Source organism: Vigna umbellata, chromosome 2, assembly GCF_029865625.1.
Source record: "Vigna umbellata cultivar VRB3 chromosome 2, Vumbellata_1.0, whole genome shotgun sequence".
Lineage (NCBI taxonomy): Eukaryota > Viridiplantae > Streptophyta > Magnoliopsida > Fabales > Fabaceae > Vigna > Vigna umbellata.
In genome coordinates this window covers 13330744-13354095 of record NC_142166.1, presented here as the reverse complement: position 1 = coordinate 13354095, position 23352 = coordinate 13330744, and the positions used below count along the sequence as shown (strand labels likewise).

Sequence of the window (23352 nt, the reverse complement as noted above, 5' to 3'; positions counted from 1 at the left end):
TATATATACAGTGTTTGAGGTTGTTGTGAGAGGAAGTAAAATTAGGCATTTTAAGATTTAGAGCATAAGAAAACAAGGTAGATAAATTAAATAAACAAATTGTTAATTATTGAAGGCCTCCCTTTGTTGGTAGGATAGAGGAACCTTAAAAACCTGAGTTGGCACATCCCTGATCATAGAGCAGCCCTGGCCTGGTCCAGTCAGTTGTGACTAGTCATATGTGCTAGCGTCGAAGGTGAGTTTGATGCGTTCAGACATCTGGGTCCTCTCCGGTGACCAATTGGGGTAAAGAAAAATCTCTATTAGGATGAAAATAAAATAAAACAAGTTGATTGTAGATGCATAATATTATCATGGTAAAAATTTCATATATATTTTATTTATCATTACATTGAGCCCAGACTTTAATATGTAGTTCCTAAGATATGTTGATGTATTTTGGTTGATCCATGATCTTTGTTTGGTGAAAATATGTTGAGTTATACTCGTTATGGGCAAAATGAGTTTATAATATGAAGCATGATATCTGGCAATATGTTTAATTTATCGATACCAAAACGGGTTATTATGAATTCATGATTAAAGAATGAACAGGATTGAGTTAGGTGGATAAGAGGGTATGAATTGTTGGTTTTTATGAAATGTTGGAGTGGATATGAGAAATCATTACTTATGAAATGATGTTTACTACCGGGAGTAGTATGTTCGAGTTATACCATGAGAGTTTGGTATGAGCAAAGTAACACCTGAGGTTTATGGAAGCAGGCAGAGAGGGGTCTGACCATAAGGCTTCACAAAGTAAGACATAGTATGTAAGTGAGGCTTAAGGAAGCAGGCAGAGATCGGTCTGATCATAAGGCTTCATGAGTAAGCATGGTACACTTGTAAGATTTATGGAAATGAGAAAGATGATTTTGATAATGATGAATTAATGACATCGGAATAATGATATTTTATCAATTGCAGAAATACATGATTTTAATATTTTTGTTACAAGTTTAATGATTTTATGATATGGTTGGCTTACCCTTATTTGTTTGTACTATGATCATATAACTCATGTTATATGTGATTAGATAATGTTGCAGATGCGGTTGAAAAAGCTTAGAGATGAGAGAGATGCGGGGAAAAACTTTCAGGGATTTTTGTAAAAAGAATAAATTTGTATTGGGAAGATTATGTTGTGTAAAATTTATAAGTTGAAATTTCAATGGTGAAGACTATATTGTTTAAAGTTTGTAAGTTTGGTATTGTACTTTGGAGTAATTGAAATAAAGTTTGATTGTTTATATGAGATATCAAATTAATTTAGTCTCTACTATCAGTAATACCCTTTAAAATATTCGGGTGTTACATTATGGTATCAGAGCAATGGTTTTCGAAAGTATTTTGGGACTATGGGGAGTGAAATTATTATTCTTAGTAAAACTATTAATGGTTATGATGAAAATGACTATTTGGAGGAAATTGATATCATATGCTAAATTGTATTGTTATCTTTTTGAAGAAATCATTTAAACTCGACAAAGATGCAGCAACAAGTTGATCAAGTACCTCAAAATCATTCTAGCTTGAATGACTTCTTAAGGCATGATCCAACTAAATTTAATGGGGAGGCTACTCCTGATGAGGCTGACTCTTGGCTAAGGCAGAACGAGAAGATTTTTCGGGTAATAACTTGCTCAGAAGAACAAAAATTAACTTATGCATCATTTCTTTTGGTGGGTGAGGCTGAATATTGGTGGGAAAGTATGCAACAGTTGATGACGGTTCGTGGTGAGACTGTGAATTGGGAGAACTTTAAGATAAGGTTCTTGGAAAAATATTTTCCAAACAGTGCAAAATTTGCAAGGGAGGCGGAGTTTCTGACCTTACAACAAAGAAGGTTATCAGTACAAGAGTACGTAGTAAAATTTAATTATCTCTCGAGGTTTTATACTCAGAATATCACAGAAGAATGGAGATGTCGAAAATTCGAGGGAGGACTAAGGCATGAACTGAAGAAGGTACTTATGCCATTGGAAATACAAGAGTTTCCAGCATTGGTAGAGAAAGCCAGAATGATAGAATTATTGGAGTTTGATCCAAGTAGAGTTTCCAGACTTGCAAAGGGAGAATCTTCAATGAAATTCAACAAGAAACCTTATGAAAAACCACAATTATCATATCGAGGAACAGTGAAGTGTTTTGAGTGTGGAGGGGCACATTTCAGACGTGACTGCCCTAAACTTATTGGGGAAAGAGTTGAAGGGAAGATATGTTTCATCTGCAATGATCCGGGACACTTTGCTAATGTCTGTCCAAAGAAAAAGAAGGTGGGAGAACCACAACAACAAGATTCTACTGAAGTAAAGCCCCGGGCAACAGGAAGAGTATTCGCAATGTCTGCAGAAGAGGCTACTAAGCCAGGTACATTAATCTTACACACCTGTATGCTGTTAGGAGAATGCGTATATGTTTTGTTTGACTCTGGAGCCACACACTCCTTTATATCCCTAGCATGTTTAGAAAGACTCGGATTACCGATGCTTGATCTAGGGTGTGAATTAGTAGTTTCTACACCAGCATCGGGACCAGTTACGACCAGTTCAGTCTGTGTTGGATGCCCGATCCAAATTGCAGGACGCAAGTTCAAAGTGAACTTGATCTGCTTACCCCTTCAAAATCTAGACATTATTTTAGGAATGGATTGGTTGACTGCCAATCACGTTCTTATTGATTGTGGGAAACAAAAGATAGAGTTTCTAAATTTGAACAATTTAGAACTAAGCTCAACTCGAGTCGCGACGAAGGATATCAAAGATGGAGCTACCTGCTATGTGGTGTTAGCTCAGGAGAAAAGAGAGAATACTGAAGAACAAATCATCGGAATACCTGTGGTAGAAGAATATGTTGATGTTTTTCCAGAAGAAGTGCCAGGTTTACCACCTAGTCGAGAGATCGATTTCACAATAGATCTAGTGCCCGGAGCTGGCCCGGTTTCTATGGCTCCATACAGAATGGCTCCTGCCGAACTAGCAGAGTTGAAAAAGCAAATCGAAGATCTGTTGGAGAAGAAGTTTATCCGTCCAAGTGTGTCTCCATGGGGAGCTCCTGTATTGCTAGTGAAGAAGAAGGATGGAAGTTCAAGGTTGTGCGTGGATTATCGACAGTTGAACAAGGTTACAATAAAGAACAAATATCCTTTGCCAAGAATCGATGATCTATTAGATCAGTTGAGAGGAGCAGAGGTGTTTTCAAAAATTGATCTCAGATCTGGTTACCATCAGATTCTTGTCAAGACGGAAGATGTACAAAAGACGGCTTTCAGATCTCGCTATGGACACTTTGAGTACGTAGTAATGCCGTTTGGTGTGACGAATGCCCCAGCGATTTTTATGGACTACATGAACAGAATATTTCGGTCATGTTTAGATAAGTTCGTGGTAGTATTTATAGACGATATTCTTATCTATTCAGAGAATAAGGAAAAGCATGCAGAACACTTGAGGGTGGCGTTGGAAATTTTAAGAAAACATCAACTGTATGGGAAACTATCAAAGTGTGAGTTCTGGATAGAGAAAGTACAATTTTTGGGTCATGTGATTTCTGCTCAAGGAATCTCAGTGGATCCAGCAAAAGTGGAAGCTGTGCTAAAGTGGGAGCGGCCGAAAACTGTAACTGAAGTACGAAGTTTTGTAGGATTAGCCGGTTATTACCGACGTTTTGTCGAAGGGTTTTCCAAGATTGTAGGTCCTCTAACTCAGTTAACTCGTAAAGATCAACCATTTCTGTGGACTAACAAGTGCGAAGCCAGTTTTGAAAATATGAAGCAACGACTAACGTCAGCACCAGTATTAATCATTCCAGACTCTAGCAAATCTTTTGAGGTGTACTGCGATGCGTCATATCAAGGATTGGGGTGCGTTCTAATGCAAGGAAGGAGACCTGTAGCTTATGCATCTAGGCAGCTAAAAGCGCATGAGAAGAACTACCCAACGCATGACATCGAACTTGCAGCAGTAGTATTTGCATTAAAGACATGGAGACACTACCTCTATGGGGCAAGTTTCCAAGTTTTTAGTGACCATAAGAGTCTAAAGTATTTGTTCGATCAAAAGGAATTGAACATGCGACAAAGAAGATGGATGGAATATATGAAGGACTATGACTTCGAGCTTTTATATCACCCAGGAAAAGCCAATGTGGTGGCAGATGCATTGAGTAGGAGACAAGCTCAGATAACAACGATGATGGTGAAGGAATTAGAACTGTTAGAAAAGTTACGTGATATGAACTTGGGGTTGCAGTTAAACCCAGATCACATATGGTGTAGTCATTTAGTAATCACTAGTGACTTCTTAGAACAAGTAAAGGTTGAGCAGTCGATGGATCAAGAGTTGCAGCAAAAGATCAGGTTGTTGGACACCGATCAAGCTAAGGAGTTCGTTCTAAGTAAAGATGGCATACTTCGATTTAAAAACAGAGTGTGTATCCCTGCAAAGAGTGAATTAAAACATTTAATTTTAGACGAAGGCCATAAAAGTCGTCTTAGCATACATCCAGGTATGACTAAGATGTATAAGGACCTGAAAGAGTCATTTTGGTGGAATGGAATGAAGAGGGATGTGGCCGAGTTTGTAGCAGCCTGCTTGGTGTGTCAAAAGGCAAAAGTGGAGCATAAAAAACCGGGAGGGATGTTACGACAGTTAGACATTCCTCAATGGAAGTGGGACAGTATCTCGATGGACTTTGTAACACATTTACCAAAATTATCAAAAGGTCACGATTCTATCTGGGTTATCGTTGATAGACTAACCAAGAGCGCTCACTTTTTGCCTATTAATCAACGTATGTCACTAGAAAAGCTGACGGAGTTATACATCGGGGAAGTAGTGAGGTTGCATGGCATACCTACAAGCATTGTGTCAGACAGAGATCCAAGGTTTACTTCAAGGTTTTGGCAGACGCTACAGAAGGCTCTGGGAACACAGTTGAAGATGAGTTCGGCTTATCACCCTCAGACTGATGGTCAAACAGAAAGGACTATTCAATCTTTGGAGGATTTGCTGAGAACTTGTGTATTAGATCATCTTGGAAGTTGGAATGAGATACTACCATTAGTAGAATTTACTTACAACAACAGTTATCATTCCAGTATTGGTATGCCACCATATGAAGCTTTATATGGAAGAAGATGTAGAACACCGTTGTGTTGGTTTCAAGATGGGGAAGCACTGACAGTGGGACCCGAGCTATTACAACAAACCACAGAAAAAATAAAATTAGTCCAAGATCGGATGAAAGCAACTCAAAGTAGACAAAAGTCATATGCCGACAAAAGAAGAAGACCGTTAGAATTTGAAGAAGGAGATCATGTATTCTTACGAGTGACGCCAACTACAGGAGTCGGGAGAGCTATCAAGATGAGGAAACTGACACCAAAATTTCTCGGACCGTATCAAATTCTCAAAAAGATTGGGCCAGTGGCTTATGAGATAGCACTACCACCTCGATTGACATATTTGCATAACGTTTTTCATGTATCCCAACTAAGGAAGTATATTCCAGATCCAAAGCATGTGTTAGAAGTTGATGAAATTCAGGTCAAGGAAAATTTAACAATGGAAGTTGGCCCAGTGCGTATACTAGATGTTCAAATGAAAAAGTTAAGAGGGAAGGATATTCGCACGGTAAAGGTACTTTGGAATGAAGACACACAGGAAATGACTTGGGAAATTGGAAGAATTTATGATAAAGGAATATCCATATCTCTTTTGTAAGTAATTTTTTTTTTTGTTAAATAGTCTTTGTTTAAATAAATAATTTTCGAGGGCGAAAATAATTGTTGTTGGGGAGATTGTAAGATCCTTGAAAATATTTGTAAGTTAAAATGTAAGATCCATGAAAAAAAATATTTATAATAGTAAATTTTAACATTTTATTAGTAATAATAATTTTAATGGATAGAAAAATGTAAATTTTTGGATATAAAGTTATAGTAATTTTAGAGGGAGAGCTTCAAATTTTTGATAACTTATTTAGGATTTTTTTTTAGAAATGTGAATAGTAAATAGTAAATAGTAAATAGTGAATAGTGAATAGTGAATAGTTAAAAAAAAATATTAAAATAAATTATGGAAGAGAACACTCCACGTAGAATTAATCATTCAGAGATAAGAATGGTGAATAAAAAATAATTTTTGAATAGTAAAAATGAATAGTAAAAGTGAATAGTAAAAATGAATAGTAAAAATGAATAGTAAAATTTTTGGCTATAAATAGCCAAGGGGGGGAGGCTGAAGATTTACACCAAAATTCTAGAGAAATTGTGAGAGAAGAGAGTTAGAGGAAATTCTAGTTAAAGAGAGGAAATTCTGGAAGTTTCCGGAGAACGGTTTGAGAAGAGGAAACTAAGTCTGGAATAGAGGTAAGGGAAGCTAACTTTGAGTATTTCTTTTTGTATTATCTTGAGTCTTGAATATGCTATATTTTTCTTTTGTCTGATTTTAAATCTTAAATATGGAGTATTTTGTTTCTGTATGATTTTGAATTTTAAATGAGAATATGTTTTTTTTGTGTGTTAATATCCAAGTGTGATAGTTGTAAAATGTGATATTGATTATGTTATGTCAATTGTATGTTATTAGTGGTTTATTTTTGTATTTTGGAAGGATTAGAAATTGTCTAACCGGCTCTGCCAGATTCAATTTCTTGTTTCCCCAAACATTTTATTGTTTTCCTTATTTTTTTATTGTATTTTGGAAGGATTAGAAATTGTCTAACCGGCTCTGCCAGATTCAATTTCTTGTTTCCCCAAACATTTTATTGTTTTCCTTATTTTTTTTATTGTATTTTGGAAGGATTAGAAATTGTCTAACCGGCTCTGCCAGATTCAATTTCTTGATTCCCCAAACTTTTTATTTCCTTCCGTATTTATTTTATTACATTTTTGGAAGGATTAGAAGTTGTCTAACCGGCTCTGCCAGATTCAACTTCTTGTTTCCCCAAACTATTTATTTCTTTATTTATTTATTTTATTGCATTTTTGGAAGGATTAGAAGTTGTCTAACCGGCTTTGCCAGATTCAACTTCTTATTTCCCCAGACATGTATTGTTCTTGTTATTTAATTATAATGTATTGATGGATGGATTAGAAGTTGTCTAACCGGCTCTGCCAGATTCAACTTCTTGTTTCCCTATGAATTTTTATATTAAGATTATTTTTATGATTGTCAAATATTGTATTCTTCTATGACCATTTATAGTAATGTTTTATTATTGTTAATTGTTTATAATTATCTTGTATGAATTCTATTATGGATGTTTATTGTGATGATTTTATTGAATGAGTTTGTTGGCTGAAATTAATCTTGTTGGAAGGTTTGGAATAAGAGTTCTGTAATAGCTTGTATATGGGTATTAAATATATATACAGTGTTTGAGGTTGTTGTGAGAGGAAGTAAAATTAGGCATTTTAAGATTTAGAGCATAAGAAAACAAGGTAGATAAATTAAATAAACAAATTGTTAATTATTGAAGGCCTCCCTTTGTTGGTAGGATAGAGGAACCTTAAAAACCTGAGTTGGCACATCCCTGATCATAGAGCAGCCCTGGCCTGGTCCAGTCAGTTGTGACTAGTCATATGTGCTAGCGTCGAAGGTGAGTTTGATGCGTTCAGACATCTGGGTCCTCTCCGGTGACCAATTGGGGTAAAGAAAAATCTCTATTAGGATGAAAATAAAATAAAACAAGTTGATTGTAGATGCATAATATTATCATGGTAAAAATTTCATATATATTTTATTTATCATTACATTGAGCCCAGACTTTAATATGTAGTTCCTAAGATATGTTGATGTATTTTGGTTGATCCATGATCTTTGTTTGGTGAAAATATGTTGAGTTATACTCGTTATGGGCAAAATGAGTTTATAATATGAAGCATGATATCTGGCAATATGTTTAATTTATCGATACCAAAACGGGTTATTATGAATTCATGATTAAAGAATGAACATGATTGAGTTAGGTGGATAAGAGGGTATGAATTGTTGGTTTTTATGAAATGTTGGAGTGGATATGAGAAATCATTACTTATGAAATGATGTTTACTACCGGGAGTAGTATGTTCGAGTTATACCATGAGAGTTTGGTATGAGCAAAGTAACACCTGAGGTTTATGGAAGCAGGCAGAGAGGGGTCTGACCATAAGGCTTCACAAAGTAAGACATAGTATGTAAGTGAGGCTTAAGGAAGCAGGCAGAGATCGGTCTGATCATAAGGCTTCATGAGTAAGCATGGTACACTTGTAAGATTTATGGAAATGAGAAAGATGATTTTGATAATGATGAATTAATGACATCGGAATAATGATATTTTATCAATTGCAGAAATACATGATTTTAATATTTTTGTTACAAGTTTAATGATTTTATGATATGGTTGGCTTACCCTTATTTGTTTGTACTATGATCATATAACTCATGTTATATGTGATTAGATAATGTTGCAGATGCGGTTGAAAAAGCTTAGAGATGAGAGAGATGCGGGGAAAAACTTTCAGGGATTTTTGTAAAAAGAATAAATTTGTATTGGGAAGATTATGTTGTGTAAAATTTATAAGTTGAAATTTCAATGGTGAAGACTATATTGTTTAAAGTTTGTAAGTTTGGTATTGTACTTTGGAGTAATTGAAATAAAGTTTGATTGTTTATATGAGATATCAAATTAATTTAGTCTCTACTATCAGTAATACCCTTTAAAATATTCGGGTGTTACACGACGCGATATTTTTCGAAGGTGGACCTCAAGGCTAGGTGTCACTAGATTAGGATGAGTGAAGACGACGTGCAGAAAACGGCGTTCCGCACTCACTTGGGACATTACGAGTTTCTTGTGATGTCATTCGGCCTCACAAATGCCCCCTCAACTTTCCAGAGCGCCATGAACGATCTCCTCAGACCATACCTGCAAAGGTTTGTGCTCGTTTTTTTTGAAGACATACTCATCTACAGTGCGACCTGGGTCGAGCATTTGTAACACGTTGAGCAGGTGTTGAGCTGTTTACAACAACATCACTAGGTGGCCAATCAGAAGAAGAGTGAGTTCGGGAAGAAGACGATCAGATATTTGGGGCACGTCATCTCAGAGGAGGGGGTCCAGATGGATCAGGAGAAGATAAAATGGGTAGTCGCGTGGGAAGAACCAAAAACGCTAAAGGCGTTGAGGGGATTCTTGGGTCTCACTGGATATTACCGGCGATTCATCCGAAACTATGGGAAGATAGCCAAGCCCCTTACAGAGATGTTGAAAAAGGGGAACTTTGCTTGGACTGAGGCTGCCAAGGAAGCGATGGGAAGATTAAAAATAGCGGTGACCACAACATCGGTGTTGGCATTACCGAATTTCTCGCAACCCTTCAGGTAGAATGCGACGCGTCGGGAACGGGAATAAAGGCGGTGCTCACCCAGAAAAGGAGACCATAGCTTACTTCAGCAAAGCATTATCGAAGGTGACCTTAGGCAAGTTGATCTACGAGAAAGAGTTGATGGCGGTGGCCCTAGCGGTGCAACACTGGCGACCGTATTTGTTAGGCAAAAAATTCGTGGTGTATACGGATCAGAGAAGTCTAAAGTTTCTGTTGGAACAGAGGGTGACGACCCAAGCGGAGCAACACTGGATAGCCAAACTGCCCGGCTACGATTTTGACATAGTGTATAAAACGGGAGCCAGCAACCGGGTGGCTGATGCGCTGTCACGAAAAAGCAGCGAGGAGTTAGATGGCGAGGTTGAGATCGAAGGGGACGACGGGGGTGTTGAATTGATGGGGATAGTGGGGCCGTATTGGAAAGATTTCCAAGACGTGATGCGAGAAGTGGAGGAAGATGATGACTTGAATAAAATCAGAGAAGGTGTCACACAGGATCCCAACAAATATCCGGCTTACACCATTGAAAACGGATGGTTGCACTACAAGGGGAGGCTGGTTATTCCGACAAAGTCGGAGTGGGTACAGAAATTGTTGATCGAATTTCATACAACACTGACGGGGGGTCACTCGGGGGTTTATAGAACTTACAGGAGATTGGCACAGTCGCTATATTAGGTCGGGATGAAGAAATCAGTGACAGAGTATGTCAACCGCTATTTGGTGTGCCAGGAGCACAAATACATGACGGCGTCACCGTAGGTCCTGTTGCAACCACTACCCATTCCACAAGCTATCTGGGAGGACGTTAGCATGGACTTTATTGTGCGGCTACCGAAATCCAAAGGCCATGACGCTATACTGGTGGTTGTCGATCGACTGAGTAAATACGGGCACTTCATACCGCTCAGACATCCCTACACTGCTCGAACAGTAGCGGAAGTTTTTGTGAGAGAGGTAGTAAAGCTTCATGGGATTCCCAAGACCATAGTGAGTGATCTTGACCCATTGTTTCTCAAGCGCATTTTGGAGAGAAATGTTTAAGATGCAGGAAACAGAGGTGCTGAATCGAGTGCTGGAAGGATACTTATGATGCTTCTGTTCTGGGCAGCCCAAGACCTGGAACGTGGTCCTTCCATGGGCGAAGTACTGGTACAACACCAGTTACCAAGGAGCTGCCAAATGCATGTCGTTTGAAGCGATATATGGGAGAGCCCCGCCTTCGTTATCAAGGTTTATTCCGGGAGAAACAATGGTGGAAGCCGTGGCCCAAGAGTTACAAACACGTGATGAAGCGTTGCAGCAGTTGCGATATCACTTGTTGAGGGCACAAGATGCGATGGTGAAGCAAGCAAATCAAAAGAGGAGGCCAGTAACCATTAAGGTAGATGATTGAGTGTTTTTAAAGATAAGACCCCACCGACAAACCTCTATGTCGGTGAAGTTGCATCCGAAGTTAGCGGCTAGATATTATGGGCCGTTCAAGGTGATCCAGAAGATAGGGGAAGTGGCGTTCATATTAGAATTGCCCGCGAACGCCAGGATTCACCCTATTTTCCACGTGTCTCAACTAAAATTGGCGATTGGGACGAAGCAGGTGGAAGCTGAGCTGCCAACAGATTTACAAGTTGATGGACCTACGTGCTGGCCAGCCAAGGTGCTAAATAGAAGAGTCCAACAGCAAGAGGGGGAACAAGGTGAACAAGTGTTGATCGAGTGGCAAGATGGAAGGGCAGACAGTGCAACATGGAAGGATCGGAGGTTGATGCAGGAACAATTCCCCGAGTTCGACCTTGGAGACAAGGTCAGTTTTCAGGAGGGGAGTGATGTTAGAGAATGGAGGGTCTATGAGAGAAGAAAGGGAAAACAAAGGACTTAACTGCTAGTCAGTTAAGTGGGTTTGGAAAAGAGGCCTATATAAGGACCTCTTTGTTGTATCAGTTAGTTAGTTAGACATTTGTTGATTTGTTGACCGGTCATAGCACCTGGTGAAGGAGGTTAATCTGAATGTGCTGATGGAAGCTGCTTCCCTCTTATTTTGCAGCAAGGGATTAATTGCAAATGGATGAATGCGAGGGAAGTTCTTATTGTAAAACCTACTCGTTCTAATCGAGTTGATCCAGATTACTTGGAATATGAACGAAGACTTGAGAAGTGGTACTCTCTAAATCCATATGATGTAATCGTTGCCACATGATTTATTGCAAGCACACCTCAGAATATTCCTACTACTCTCAAGAGAGATGGAAGTGACTTTTCGGTAGCTATTATGGGTGCTCTCTTTAAGGCTTGCCAGGTCACAATTTGGATAGATGTAGACGTCATGTATAGTGCAGATCCCAGAAAAGGTTCACTCTGCTCCTTCACTATTGACACGGTAATGATAATTTTGTTTTGTTCTGTCTTATATTTGACAACCTTAGTGTTTTTCTTTATTTAAAAGGAAATAGGATCAATTAATCGCTCTAAGTATAGAATAAATTCTTTAAATAACAGTTTCAATTCATGTTTATAAAAATTAATAAGGGAACGTATTCTTATAAATGATTTTACACCAACTATTTTGTTTATATAACAATTTATCTTTATTCAAATTGTTGTTTTGATGGCTAAGATTTCTTTCATCTTGATTTTCATTCTTACCCTAATCATTTCAGGTATATATAACAATTTTAGAAATATTTTTAGAAAACATTACATTTCCTTGAGTTCTTTAAAGATATTACCACTTATACTGTCTTAGAATATTACACTGAGAAAAAGTTTATAAAGTATTTATTTAATTTTACTTTCTATGTTATTATATAGTTTCAGATAAACGCAACTGAGTAAATTTGTATGAGTTTTAAAGAGACATTCTTCTATTATTATATCATTTGACTTGCCAGCATATGAAGTCAAAACAAAGCCTTCTACTTGATTCTATAATTTTTATATCTGAAATTTAACTTGTATGTGATTTTTAATGAGAAGTTGCCTTTTCTTTCTCTTCCTTTTACATTTTCATACCTATTTCAAGAACAAGTGGAGCAAAGTCAGGAAAAAGATGTATGCGAGTATTGGATCCATATGCATGCATATACAATATTGTTTTAACTCTATTATTTTATTTGTAGATCTTTAATGATTCATCTCCCATGGAAGATGTAGACATTGAAGACATTACAAGAAACTAGCCTTCTTTTATTTTAAGTGTTAGTAGAAACTTAACTACAATTCAATAATGTATGTACATTAATGTAATATTTAAATTTAATATATAGTTTCATGTATAAATGATGTATTAAATATTATTAGACAATTTAATGTTTGAAATGAATTCTATTTTGTTAGTTCCATTGAATTTGTTCATTTGAAGTTATATTGATTATAAATTGATTGGATGAGATGATAATACAGGAATATGATTATAATTTCATTGGATGTCAATTGTAATAATCAATTTTTTTTTAAAAAATACATATATTATAACGTACTAAACAATGTACGTCATAATACGTTGATTCTGAATTCAACATATTATGATTGGTAAAAATATCTACGTCATAATACATCACATATTATAACGTACAAACAAATATATGTCATAATATCTCCTGCCATATTATAACGGACAAATAAAAATTTGTCATAATAAATTGCGCATATTATGACGGTCTTTAGAAACTACGTTATAATATGTTCAAGCTATTATGACGTAATTTTCTACTACGTTATAAAATGTGCAGACTTACTATAACACCCAGAACTATGTCTCCAATAACTACGTCATAATATATCATTTTTGTACGTCATAAAATATCATTTTTCCACTAGTGCTGACACCTATGTTGGAGGACCGAAGAATTGACGGATGCCAATAAATTTACCAATACTTCGAACACGTTCATAATGCTTTGGACGACCAATGGCAACTGTCAATATGTCCTCACGACCCTTGGGAGTAAATGTACCCTGTGTGCTTTGCTCCACCAACTCATCCTACAACCAAATATTTAAAGTTAAGTTAATCACATATGGGAGATCATATGTTGTTAATATATGGACTTACAATGCGCCTAGCTATGCTCGATGTTTCCTCAGATGTGTACTCCCAGATGGTCTTTGGCGAGCTCTCTTCCATGTAACATGGCGTGGAGGACGAGTTATGGTACTCGTATCGGAGGCCCCAATAGGATTAGAGGCAGATGCCTCTTTCATCATCTTCTGCTCCAATTTCTCATAACCCCCACGAGACAATATATGGGGGTGGACATTTTTCTTTGCGATCTCTTGTGCAGCTCTCCTCTTAGCCTATGACATCAGTGTATAGATAATTAATTATGTTAGCAATATGTTAACATAAATAGTTAAACTATGATATAAAATGAATTTACCTAAAAGGCAACATCTAATCGCTTCAACTTAAAGGCTTTTCATGTTTCCTCAACAAGAAATTGATAATTTTCATAAGGGCTTTTATCAGTTTTGGAACCATAAATATAATGACTTGTAAGCATAGTCTTGAAATTCTTCCATCTTTCCCCAGCATATGAAATCCATTTCGTCCTCAATGGATTAGTGTTTGGGACGTTATATGTGACCTATGCAATAACATTATAGTGTTTGGCTACTGCCTTCCTTCTGTGCCATAACATTTCTCATGGGATTAATCTACGTAAAACTCCAGTTTTGGATTAAAATTATTTATATATGTTAATGACACATTATATCAAAGTTAAGATTTCATACCAGGATGCTCTGCCATATTTGGTTCTTCACATTCTTTGGACATGATCCCAATCATCACAAAGACTGGATGTTTTGCTTCTACCGAGCAAGACTACATAATTGATGAATTTCTTACTATTTTCTCCTAAGGGTTTACAAGTTTGCATATCAAAATGAATGGGAAGCCTATGATCAGTGTTGCGGGTGGCTGCCAACTCTCTCAACCTATTCCCAGAGCTACCTTTTTTTCAGGTAGGCGTATGAATGTCATCCGCACCTTGTGAAGGTGGGAGGTCACCAAATTGTACGTCACCAGACATTTCCCTACATAAATCATTAAGTGTTAATAATAATTAATGGGTAAAATAACAAAGCAAAATATATAATACATCTAAAATTTTAATTTATACATTGTCAAGTTGCAATGTTTTCCCACAACCCTTCGTGGTGATCATCACGTATGGCATGGACGTCGTCTACTTCATTATCGACATCAAGGTTGGCATATTTGATGAGAAAGATGGAGTTTCACTAATATCAAGAACGGCTTCATCATTGTCATCAGTATAATGAATTGTTCTATCTTGGAGCACCACTGACCATCTATTGTGTTCAGAACCAGTGACATAAAACACTTGTTTTGCCTGAGATGCCATGATAAATGGCTCTTCAATATAACCTTCCTTTTCTAGGTCAACCAATGTAAAACCTAGATCATCGGTCCTCATGCCAGTATTACCATCAACCCACTTACATTTAAAAACAGGTACTTTGAAACTTGTGTAATTTATCACCCAAATATCTTCAATTACACCAAAGTAGCACATGGATGCCATCACAGGATTTTTGTCCTTTGAACTCGAGAAATGCATTGACTCGGCCACAACCATTACTCCACTATTTTGAGTGGTGCTTTTTTCATCTTCTTTTTGTGTATGAAATGTGTAGTTATTTATATCATACCCACTCCAACATATGACATCAAAGTTTGGCTCACTTGATAGCCAATTTAATGTATCAGAAGTTGTACGGTCAACTTGAACTTGTTGTTTGAACCACTTTAAAAAGGTTTTGTTGTGCTCATTAATGACCCACTTTTGAGGCATTCGTGGATTATTTCTCTTAACTATATCTTTATGAGCACTTAAGTAGGGGATTACTTCTTCAGTGTTATTCAATATATACATATGTGCTCGTAGAATTTCAGCTCTATTCAGGGTGACAACTTTTGCACTTCTAGTACCCTTACCGACACCTCTTCCATGATCACGAGACCTAGGTACCCCTATAGCTTTAACATATGATAAATAGTCTGCACAAAACTCAATAGCTTCCTCAACAATAAATCTTTCAACGTGATGCTTCAAGACGATATTGGTTCTTTACATAGCCTTTTAATATCTTCATGTATCGCTCAATAGGGTACATCCATCGTAAGAATACTGGACCACAAATTCTAACTTCTCTTACTAGATGAATAATCAAGTGCACCATAATATCAAAGATTGATGGAGGAAAATACATCTCTAACTGACACAATATGACCACAACCTCATTTTCTAATTGATCCAAATTCTCAATTTCAATAACTTTACTACATATTGCATTGAAAAGAAAGCACAATCTTGTTAATGTGTATCTAAGATTCTTAGGCAATATGCCCTGAATAGCCATTGGTAGAAGTTATTGCATTAATACATAACAATCATGAAATTTTAACCCAAGTAATTTATGATCTTTCGTGGATATAACTCCTTTAAAATTAGAAGAGTAACCCAGTGAAACTTTCACACCTTGTAAAAACTCACAAAAGTCATTTTCTCTTGTTTACACAATGTGTGGCATGCTGGAGGCAAGTATGTCCGCTTACCATGTGATATTGGAGCTAATTGTTCCCTTATACCCATTTCAACCAAGTCCAAGCGAGCATTGAGTCCATTTTTCGTTTTCCCTTGAATATTGAGGAGTGTTTCGATAATACTGTCACAAACATGTTTCTCTACATGCATAACATCTAAACAATGTCTGACATCAAGCACCCTCTAATATGGCAAAGAAAATGGACCTTTTCTTCCATATGTTGCTTGAAGTGCCTTTTTTTGCGTCTTTCCAAGAATAACCCCAATGTCTTTCACACGTTCATACACTTGTGATCCACTTAAAGCCATTGGAGCTAATTCATTTTCTTGACACCCATTAAATGCTTTCTTTAATTTACGATATGGATGGTTTGTACTAAGAAACCTCTGATGTCCAAGGTATACTATTTTCCTTCCATGTTGTAGTTGACGATAACATGTGCCTTCTTCACATATAGGGCATGCTTTGTGACCCTTAGTGCTATAGCCACTTAAATTACCATAAGCTGGAAACTCATTGATTGTACAAAATAGCATGACATGCAACTTGAATGAATCACCAGTGTACCCATCAAACATATCAACACCTTCCCCCATAACATTTTCAAATCTTCAACTAATTGAGCTAAATAAACATCAATATCGTTTCCTGGTTGTCTTGGACCCGAGATCATCAAGGATAACATCACATATTTGCGTTTCATGCACAACCACGAAGGTAAATTGTAAATCACTAACATCACAGGCCACGAGCTATGTTTACTGCTCAAGTTCCCATATGGATTCATTCCATCTATAGCAAGTCCAAATCTAATATTCCTTGAATCTTTACAGAAATTAGGGAACATGGAGTCAATATTCTTCCATTGCATTGCATATGCCGGATGCCTCAAATTCCCGTCTCTTATACGTCCATCTACATGTCATCTCATGAGTTTTGCATCGTTTGGGTTATTGAATAAGCGTTTCAACCGTGGAACAATAGGAAGATACCATAAGACTTTTGCAGGAGGACCCTTACTGTCACATTCAGTCTCACCCTCTCTTTGTTTGTATCGTGATACCCCACATTGTGGACGTTGATGTAACTTGGCAAACTCGCTCTTGTACAATATACAATCGTTTGGGCATGCATGAATTTTTTTATACTCCATACCCATGGGACACAATATCTTCTTCGCATCATAATTGCGTGTTGGCAATGTGTCACCTTCAGGAAGCATGTCACTCAACAACTCAAGCAACTGTGTGAAGCTTTTATCAGTTCACCCATTTCTTGCCTTCACATTGAACAATTTTAACACAATTGACAATCGAGAATACTTAGTGCATTCTGGATATAAAGGTTTTTCTGCGGCACTCTCATATTCATTTGTTGTGTGTATCAAATTTATCCAACTCCAATCCATTGTTATCTGGAAAAGCAACCACCTCTACAACAGTCAAAAGTAAAAATGCAAATTTTTTCTTTTTTCTTTTTTTCAAACGAAAGAGGTAAATAGAAAGAGGAATGGAGTTTTTGATTGGGAATAGTTATCCCATATAATAAGAGGGTGTTGATTGTTAACAACATTCTACAAGTCTAAAATATAAGTTCTCTCTAGTGTTAAAAATATGGAAAATATAGAAACATTGTTGGATTTGGTACATTGGATTAGGAGTAAAAAAAAGATGATTTGCCAATTTTGCAATGTTGAATTATATGACTATAAAAAGTATATTATTTAGACTTAGACTTCAGCAATTATCAATATGAGGAGAAAGTTTAAAAAAACAATTACTAGCATTTCTAAAATAAATTTATGGAACAATGTTATTGTCTAATTTTATGGAACAAAATTACCAAAATAGTCAGAAAAAACTATTTATAGAAGCATTGAAGATAGAACTAATCCATCTGATTGCATTACCTCAAGCCACACTGAGGTTGTTTCACTTCCAGTAAACAGGTATTGACCAATAAAAATAGTATCACCCTTCTTCACAGCCTGTAAAATTGTAGATACCTAACAACATGAGAAATAAGAAGCTAAATTTGTAAAATCACAAATTGTTATTATATAAGAATTTTAAAGTAAAATGGTCAAGATTAGAGCTACTGGAATTGTAAAATTTTGGAATAAAATTGTAAAATATATTTTTTATAAGCAACAATTAGAAAGTAGAAGAATAATTAGGAAAAACTGTAAAATATTTTCATTCGCCTTTTTGTGCACAGTTTCTGCTTCAGGTACAGCATTGCAGAACGTGTTCAACTTTACAGAGAAAAATAGTCAAATAAAGTTGCAGTTTTCGACCTTAAGTATGTACTACTTTTCTGAAAATTAAACAAAGTTTAATCAAATAATTTCAAAATGTACTCTATGAAAAGAAAATATTTTTTGAAAGTTACTTTTCAAAATTGTAGAATGTGTACTTTTCTATTTTCTACATACAATAGAAGGACAACCAAAACCAAAAAAAAAAAGCTTTTATACTTAGTAATTCAAGGTTTAATGTCTCGGTAGGTCCCTATTTTCGGCGTGAATCTCAAATAGGTCCCTTTTCTTTTCGGCGTCTCAATTGGGTCCCCATTTTTGTAAAATTGTAACAATTAGGGGTCTGCCGTCAAATTGAACAAACGGCCGTTTAATTGTTTGTTACGTGGCATGAACAGTGTTTTCAGTAATCACACGTGGCATGATTCCCATCTGACACGTAAGAAAAAATTAAACGGCCGTTTGTCCAATTTGACGGCAGACCCCTAATTGTTACAATTTTACAAAAATGGGGACCCAATTGAGACGTCGAAAAGAAAAGGGACCTATTTGAGATTCACGCCGAAAATAGGGACCTACCGAGACATTAAACCGTAATTCAATAAAAAAGCAAAGAAAGGGGAGTGTATATGGTAAACAAAAAACAGGTCCAACCTTCTCCTCTTGCATGGTTTCGAAAATGTTACTAAAAAAGGTTGCAATCTCATTTCTCCTAGTCAGATTCTAGATTTGACGATTAAGTGATTCTGATAACATTTCAAGAAATTTTATTTGTTGAATAAAAAAAAACATATATATACATATATACATACATATATGGGTTAAATATGTTTTTAGTCCCTAAACTATTGACCGTTTCTGGTTTTCGTCCCTCTTCCAAAGTAAGGTACAATTTAGTCCTCAATCTTTAAAAAACGTTCGTTTTAGTCGAAAAAACGAACGTTTTGAGGACTAAAACGAGGACTAAAAACAAAATTTTGAGGACTAAAACGAACGTTTTTCTAAAGAATGAGGACCAAATTGTACCTTACTTTGGAAGAGGGACGAAAACCAGAAACGGTCAATAGTTTAGGGACTAAAAACATATTTAACCCTACATATATATACATATACATACATATATATACATATACATACATATATATATATATACATATACATATATATATATACATACATATACATATACATAAATATACCTATACATACATATATATACACGCATACATATATATATATATGTATATATATACATACATATATATATCTATATATATACATACATATATATATATATATATACATACATATATACATACATATACATATATATATATACACACGCATACATACATAAATATATATATATACATACACATATATATATATATATATATACATACATATATACATACATATACATATATATATATACACACGCATACATACATAAATATATATATATATATATATATATATATATATATATATATATATATATATATATATATATATATATATATATATATATATATATATATATCCCTGGTAATCAGGTTCTATATCACATTAATATTTTTTTTATCAACATTTAGGTTTTATATATGGAAATTGAACACATGCAGCCACAATAATAAAGATAACATAATATCTTTCTATCAAATACACTAGATAACTACATATGAGATCAGGACTAAAGACTTTTAATATCTTTTCCAGAATCAAATCCTGTAAAATTAACACATAAGGAGATGCTTGAGATTCTTAGGCAAGCCCAATCTTCACCAAAAATACCAAAAAGATTATATATAAAAGGGAAACTTCTTACCAAGGCATAAACTAGTGAGAATTAGTTTCAGAACTTAGTCTTCAGAATTCACATTCAAGAGGTGAAGGTGTTATAGGCCTTTGAATTAGAAAGTAATTCATATTTATGGATCCGAGAATCATGGCTATGATCTAAAGTATTTAAAATTAAGATTTAGAAAGCATATCCTAAGGTAAATAAAGGGATGCACTGTGACTTTGTTTCAAAAAAAATGTTCAAGCCTAATAATATCTTAGGAATCAATTTGAACAGAAAGCATGGGCTAAGGAAAATTAAAATGAGGTACACCATCATAAGAAAGCTATAGAATATCTTTGTTATGTGTATTAAAAAGAGCTCATTTCAGAAACCATAAAAACTATGTCTGTCATGAGATTCTGGACTACTCCAAAATAAGCCAATACAAAAACATAAGCAGCAGATCACATGAAAACTTTGAATACAATGTGAAAACACATAAGACAGAAATAGTTGTTATGCATGCAGATTATCTCAAAACTGAAGGTTGTTGACGAGATCCCAAAAACAATGTCACTTCCAAAGTTACAAATTCTCCCTGCTTTCTATTTATAAATGACCAAACTAAGTACCAGGTAATTAAAAAAGGAAAAATGGTTTCTACAATCCTTAATTCCTTCCCAGATCAGAATTACCTCAAATTGAAGAAGGAAAAATCATAATTCAACCTCAACTTTGCAATTTGTTTTCGTAAAAGGTTCTTTACAATTGTTATGTTAATTTGGAAGACACACTTCAACAATCAGAGTGACGTGTGGAACCGTGGTGAGTCCATAACCCATAGGCCCTGGTTCGAAACTAGATTTCGATAAAAGCAGATAAGTTTCCACTAATTAATTTTTCAACTTTCTTCCAATTATTTGTGCAATAAAATGAAGGTTTCACTAAATCTACTGGTTTACATCTCAATAAGAATTTAGATTGAACTTCAACTGTACTCAATCAGTAAAGATATTTCCTATTGCATATTATACCGACACAGAACATTATGGTAAAAACGAGGAAGGTTTTCTTATCTGTTAATTATTACCTGTGGTGTGCTCCGATCATCAGTTCCTTCATATTTGCTTAGACACTCTTGTAAAAGAAGAATCTGCAACACCAAATGTTGATGAACTAAGTAAACGAAATCATCGGGTTGAATGTCTACACTGAAAGTATCATTTAGAGCTTATATATAACCAAATAGTAAATTAATGCTTCAATTCTTTGTACACCTCCTTGCTAAAAAACGAAATACTATTTTACTGAACAGTTTATTTATTATTTTTACTTTTGGGTTTGAAAATCAAACATAGATATTATGCCATGAAGTAAATAATGAAAGAAACTAAAATACAAAATGTTTGCCTCAAACCTTTAAGAGAACTTGATGGTTTAATCGATGCAAAACCCTGAAGGGACCAAAGAACCCTAGAATGGACTGATTGATAGGTGGAAAAGGGGTTTTAAATGGTGAAAAGGGATTATAATCGATAGAATGTGATTATAATTGGTGGAAGATGTAGATTGAAGGTGAAATGGTATTTAAAGAAAGTTTCAACCGGTCAAAGATGAGGAAATGAGGAAATACGGGAGAAACCCTAACCTGAAAGTAAGGAAGATACTCTTTGATGGTGAAGGATGAGCTCTCGAGCCACTGAAATCTCGAGGAAGACGAGAGAGAAAAAGAAGATGTTGCTTCGTTCATGAGTGAGTGAATGTAACATGTGAGGAACAACTTCAAACGTCGAACAAGAGCTTCACCTAACCACCTCAACACGACCCAACAGAGAACAATGGTAATCAGAATGAATTTTTGCACAGAAGAGAAAGTATTGCAAAAAAAAATGGAATATGTAAAATAATTCATACCTGTTATAATATTTAATCGCATCGTACAGCTTTTCATACCTGCTTTTATTGTAGCCGGTGTAAAAAAGTTCTTCATATTTACAAAATTGCCACCACACCACTTTTTATACCTGCTGAATTTTAATAGGTATAAAAAATCGCTATAAAAAATATATTTTTCCCTGGTGGTTAAGTAAGATTGTCTTGAATAAAAGACATTTATAGTTAATAGTTATAATCAATAGTTTTATAGAAAGTTATTAGGTTTATTAATTAGGAGTTTCATTGGAAAATATAATACTTATCAAGGTCTAAGTCTAATAATACAAACTTTTATACGGTGCTTCACTTATATTACTATACTCCTTCTCGAAGTCAAGTATTCTCGTATCACTTGTTAGGTTTATTGAGAAAGAAGATTCAGTGAAAAAACACAACACTAATAAAATACGAACCCAATCACATAAGAGATTGATATAATTTTCAATTCAAAATTTTAGGATAATGAATTAATAAATTTTATCTCTATATAGTGTTTCCCTTTTTCATTTTATTCCAATGTGACATTAACACTCATACTTGGATTTCCAACAAAAAAAAAACTCAAAAATAAGGAACAAGATATAGGCAATGTAAAGATAGAGAAAAAAAAAAAGGACAGGTCAAGCAAAAAAAAGTGTTTGGAATGAATTTGTTGTATTTAGGTTACTATAATCCATAAATGAAGAGGGACAATGATTCTAATAAGCATCATTGACCATTGAGAGGATTATATAATTCTTGTCACTTTAAGAGAGTATCTCTCCTTAAAGAAACTATTGTCTTTAAGTAAAGATAAAATTAGATTGGTTCACATTCTTTAACCATTCACGATGAGTTAACATTATTAATGCGGTGCCAAGCTAGCATAATTATCATCTTCTACTCATTCATACTACATAATTCATTATTCAATAGTTCCATTTCAAGGGTTCACTACTTTTGCCTATCCATATTGTCCTTGTTAAGAAAATAAGTATGATTTATTCAAGTTTGTAAATGAAACAATAATAAAAGTTTGACAGATTTAACATATTATTTAACTTCGTTACTTTAAATGAAATTCATACTAGATAAAAGTATAAATGATATGCAATTATAAATAAACTAGACACATATCAATATTTTATATGCTTTAATTGTAATACTTCTTTTAATATTGTTTTGCTTTTCAATGTGCTTTAAATTATCATTTTATTTTGTGGAATGATATTTCAATGTGCATTTTGGGTGCACAATATGGATATACTAGGATGGTCAGAAGTTGTTTTGTACATATAAGGATTTAGAAAAATAACAACTAAAAGCATGTTTGAATAAGTGATTAGATCACATTTATTAATTTCTTCAAAGAAAACAAATCTTAAGTGAAACTTAATCAGTAGTGTGGATGGTGAT

General features: G+C 35.0%; 1 protein-coding gene and 1 pseudogene across 1 annotated transcript; one reads left to right on the top strand and one right to left on the bottom strand.

Moving 5' to 3' along the window:
* Positions 1–1529: 1529 nt before the first annotated feature.
* On the top strand, positions 1530–9408 carry LOC148203460 (uncharacterized). The gene is made up of 3 exons (XM_088107610.1): positions 1530–3728; positions 4290–4466; positions 9064–9408. The coding sequence occupies exons 1-3, from the start codon at positions 1530–1532 to the stop codon at positions 9406–9408; spliced, it is 2721 nt and encodes a 906-aa protein (XP_087963736.1).
* A 5125-nt stretch (positions 9409–14533) lies between these two features.
* The window catches only part of LOC148203458 (uncharacterized), a 52842-nt pseudogene continuing 44023 nt past the window's right edge, over positions 14534–23352 (bottom strand).

What these genes read in the sequence shown, in the direction of transcription:
- LOC148203460 (XM_088107610.1), top strand. Translation starts at nt 1,530, where the DNA reads ATGCAGCAACAAGTTGATCAAGTACCTCAAAATCATTCTAGCTTGAAT. An exon ending in TCGAAGGGTTTTCCAAGATT is followed by an intron (nt 3,729 to 4,289) that starts GTAGGTCCTCTA and finishes TTGGGGTTGCAG; the next exon opens with TTAAACCCAGATCACATATG. An exon ending in TACTTCGATTTAAAAACAGA is followed by an intron (nt 4,467 to 9,063) that starts GTGTGTATCCCT and finishes CAACATCACTAG; the next exon opens with GTGGCCAATCAGAAGAAGAG.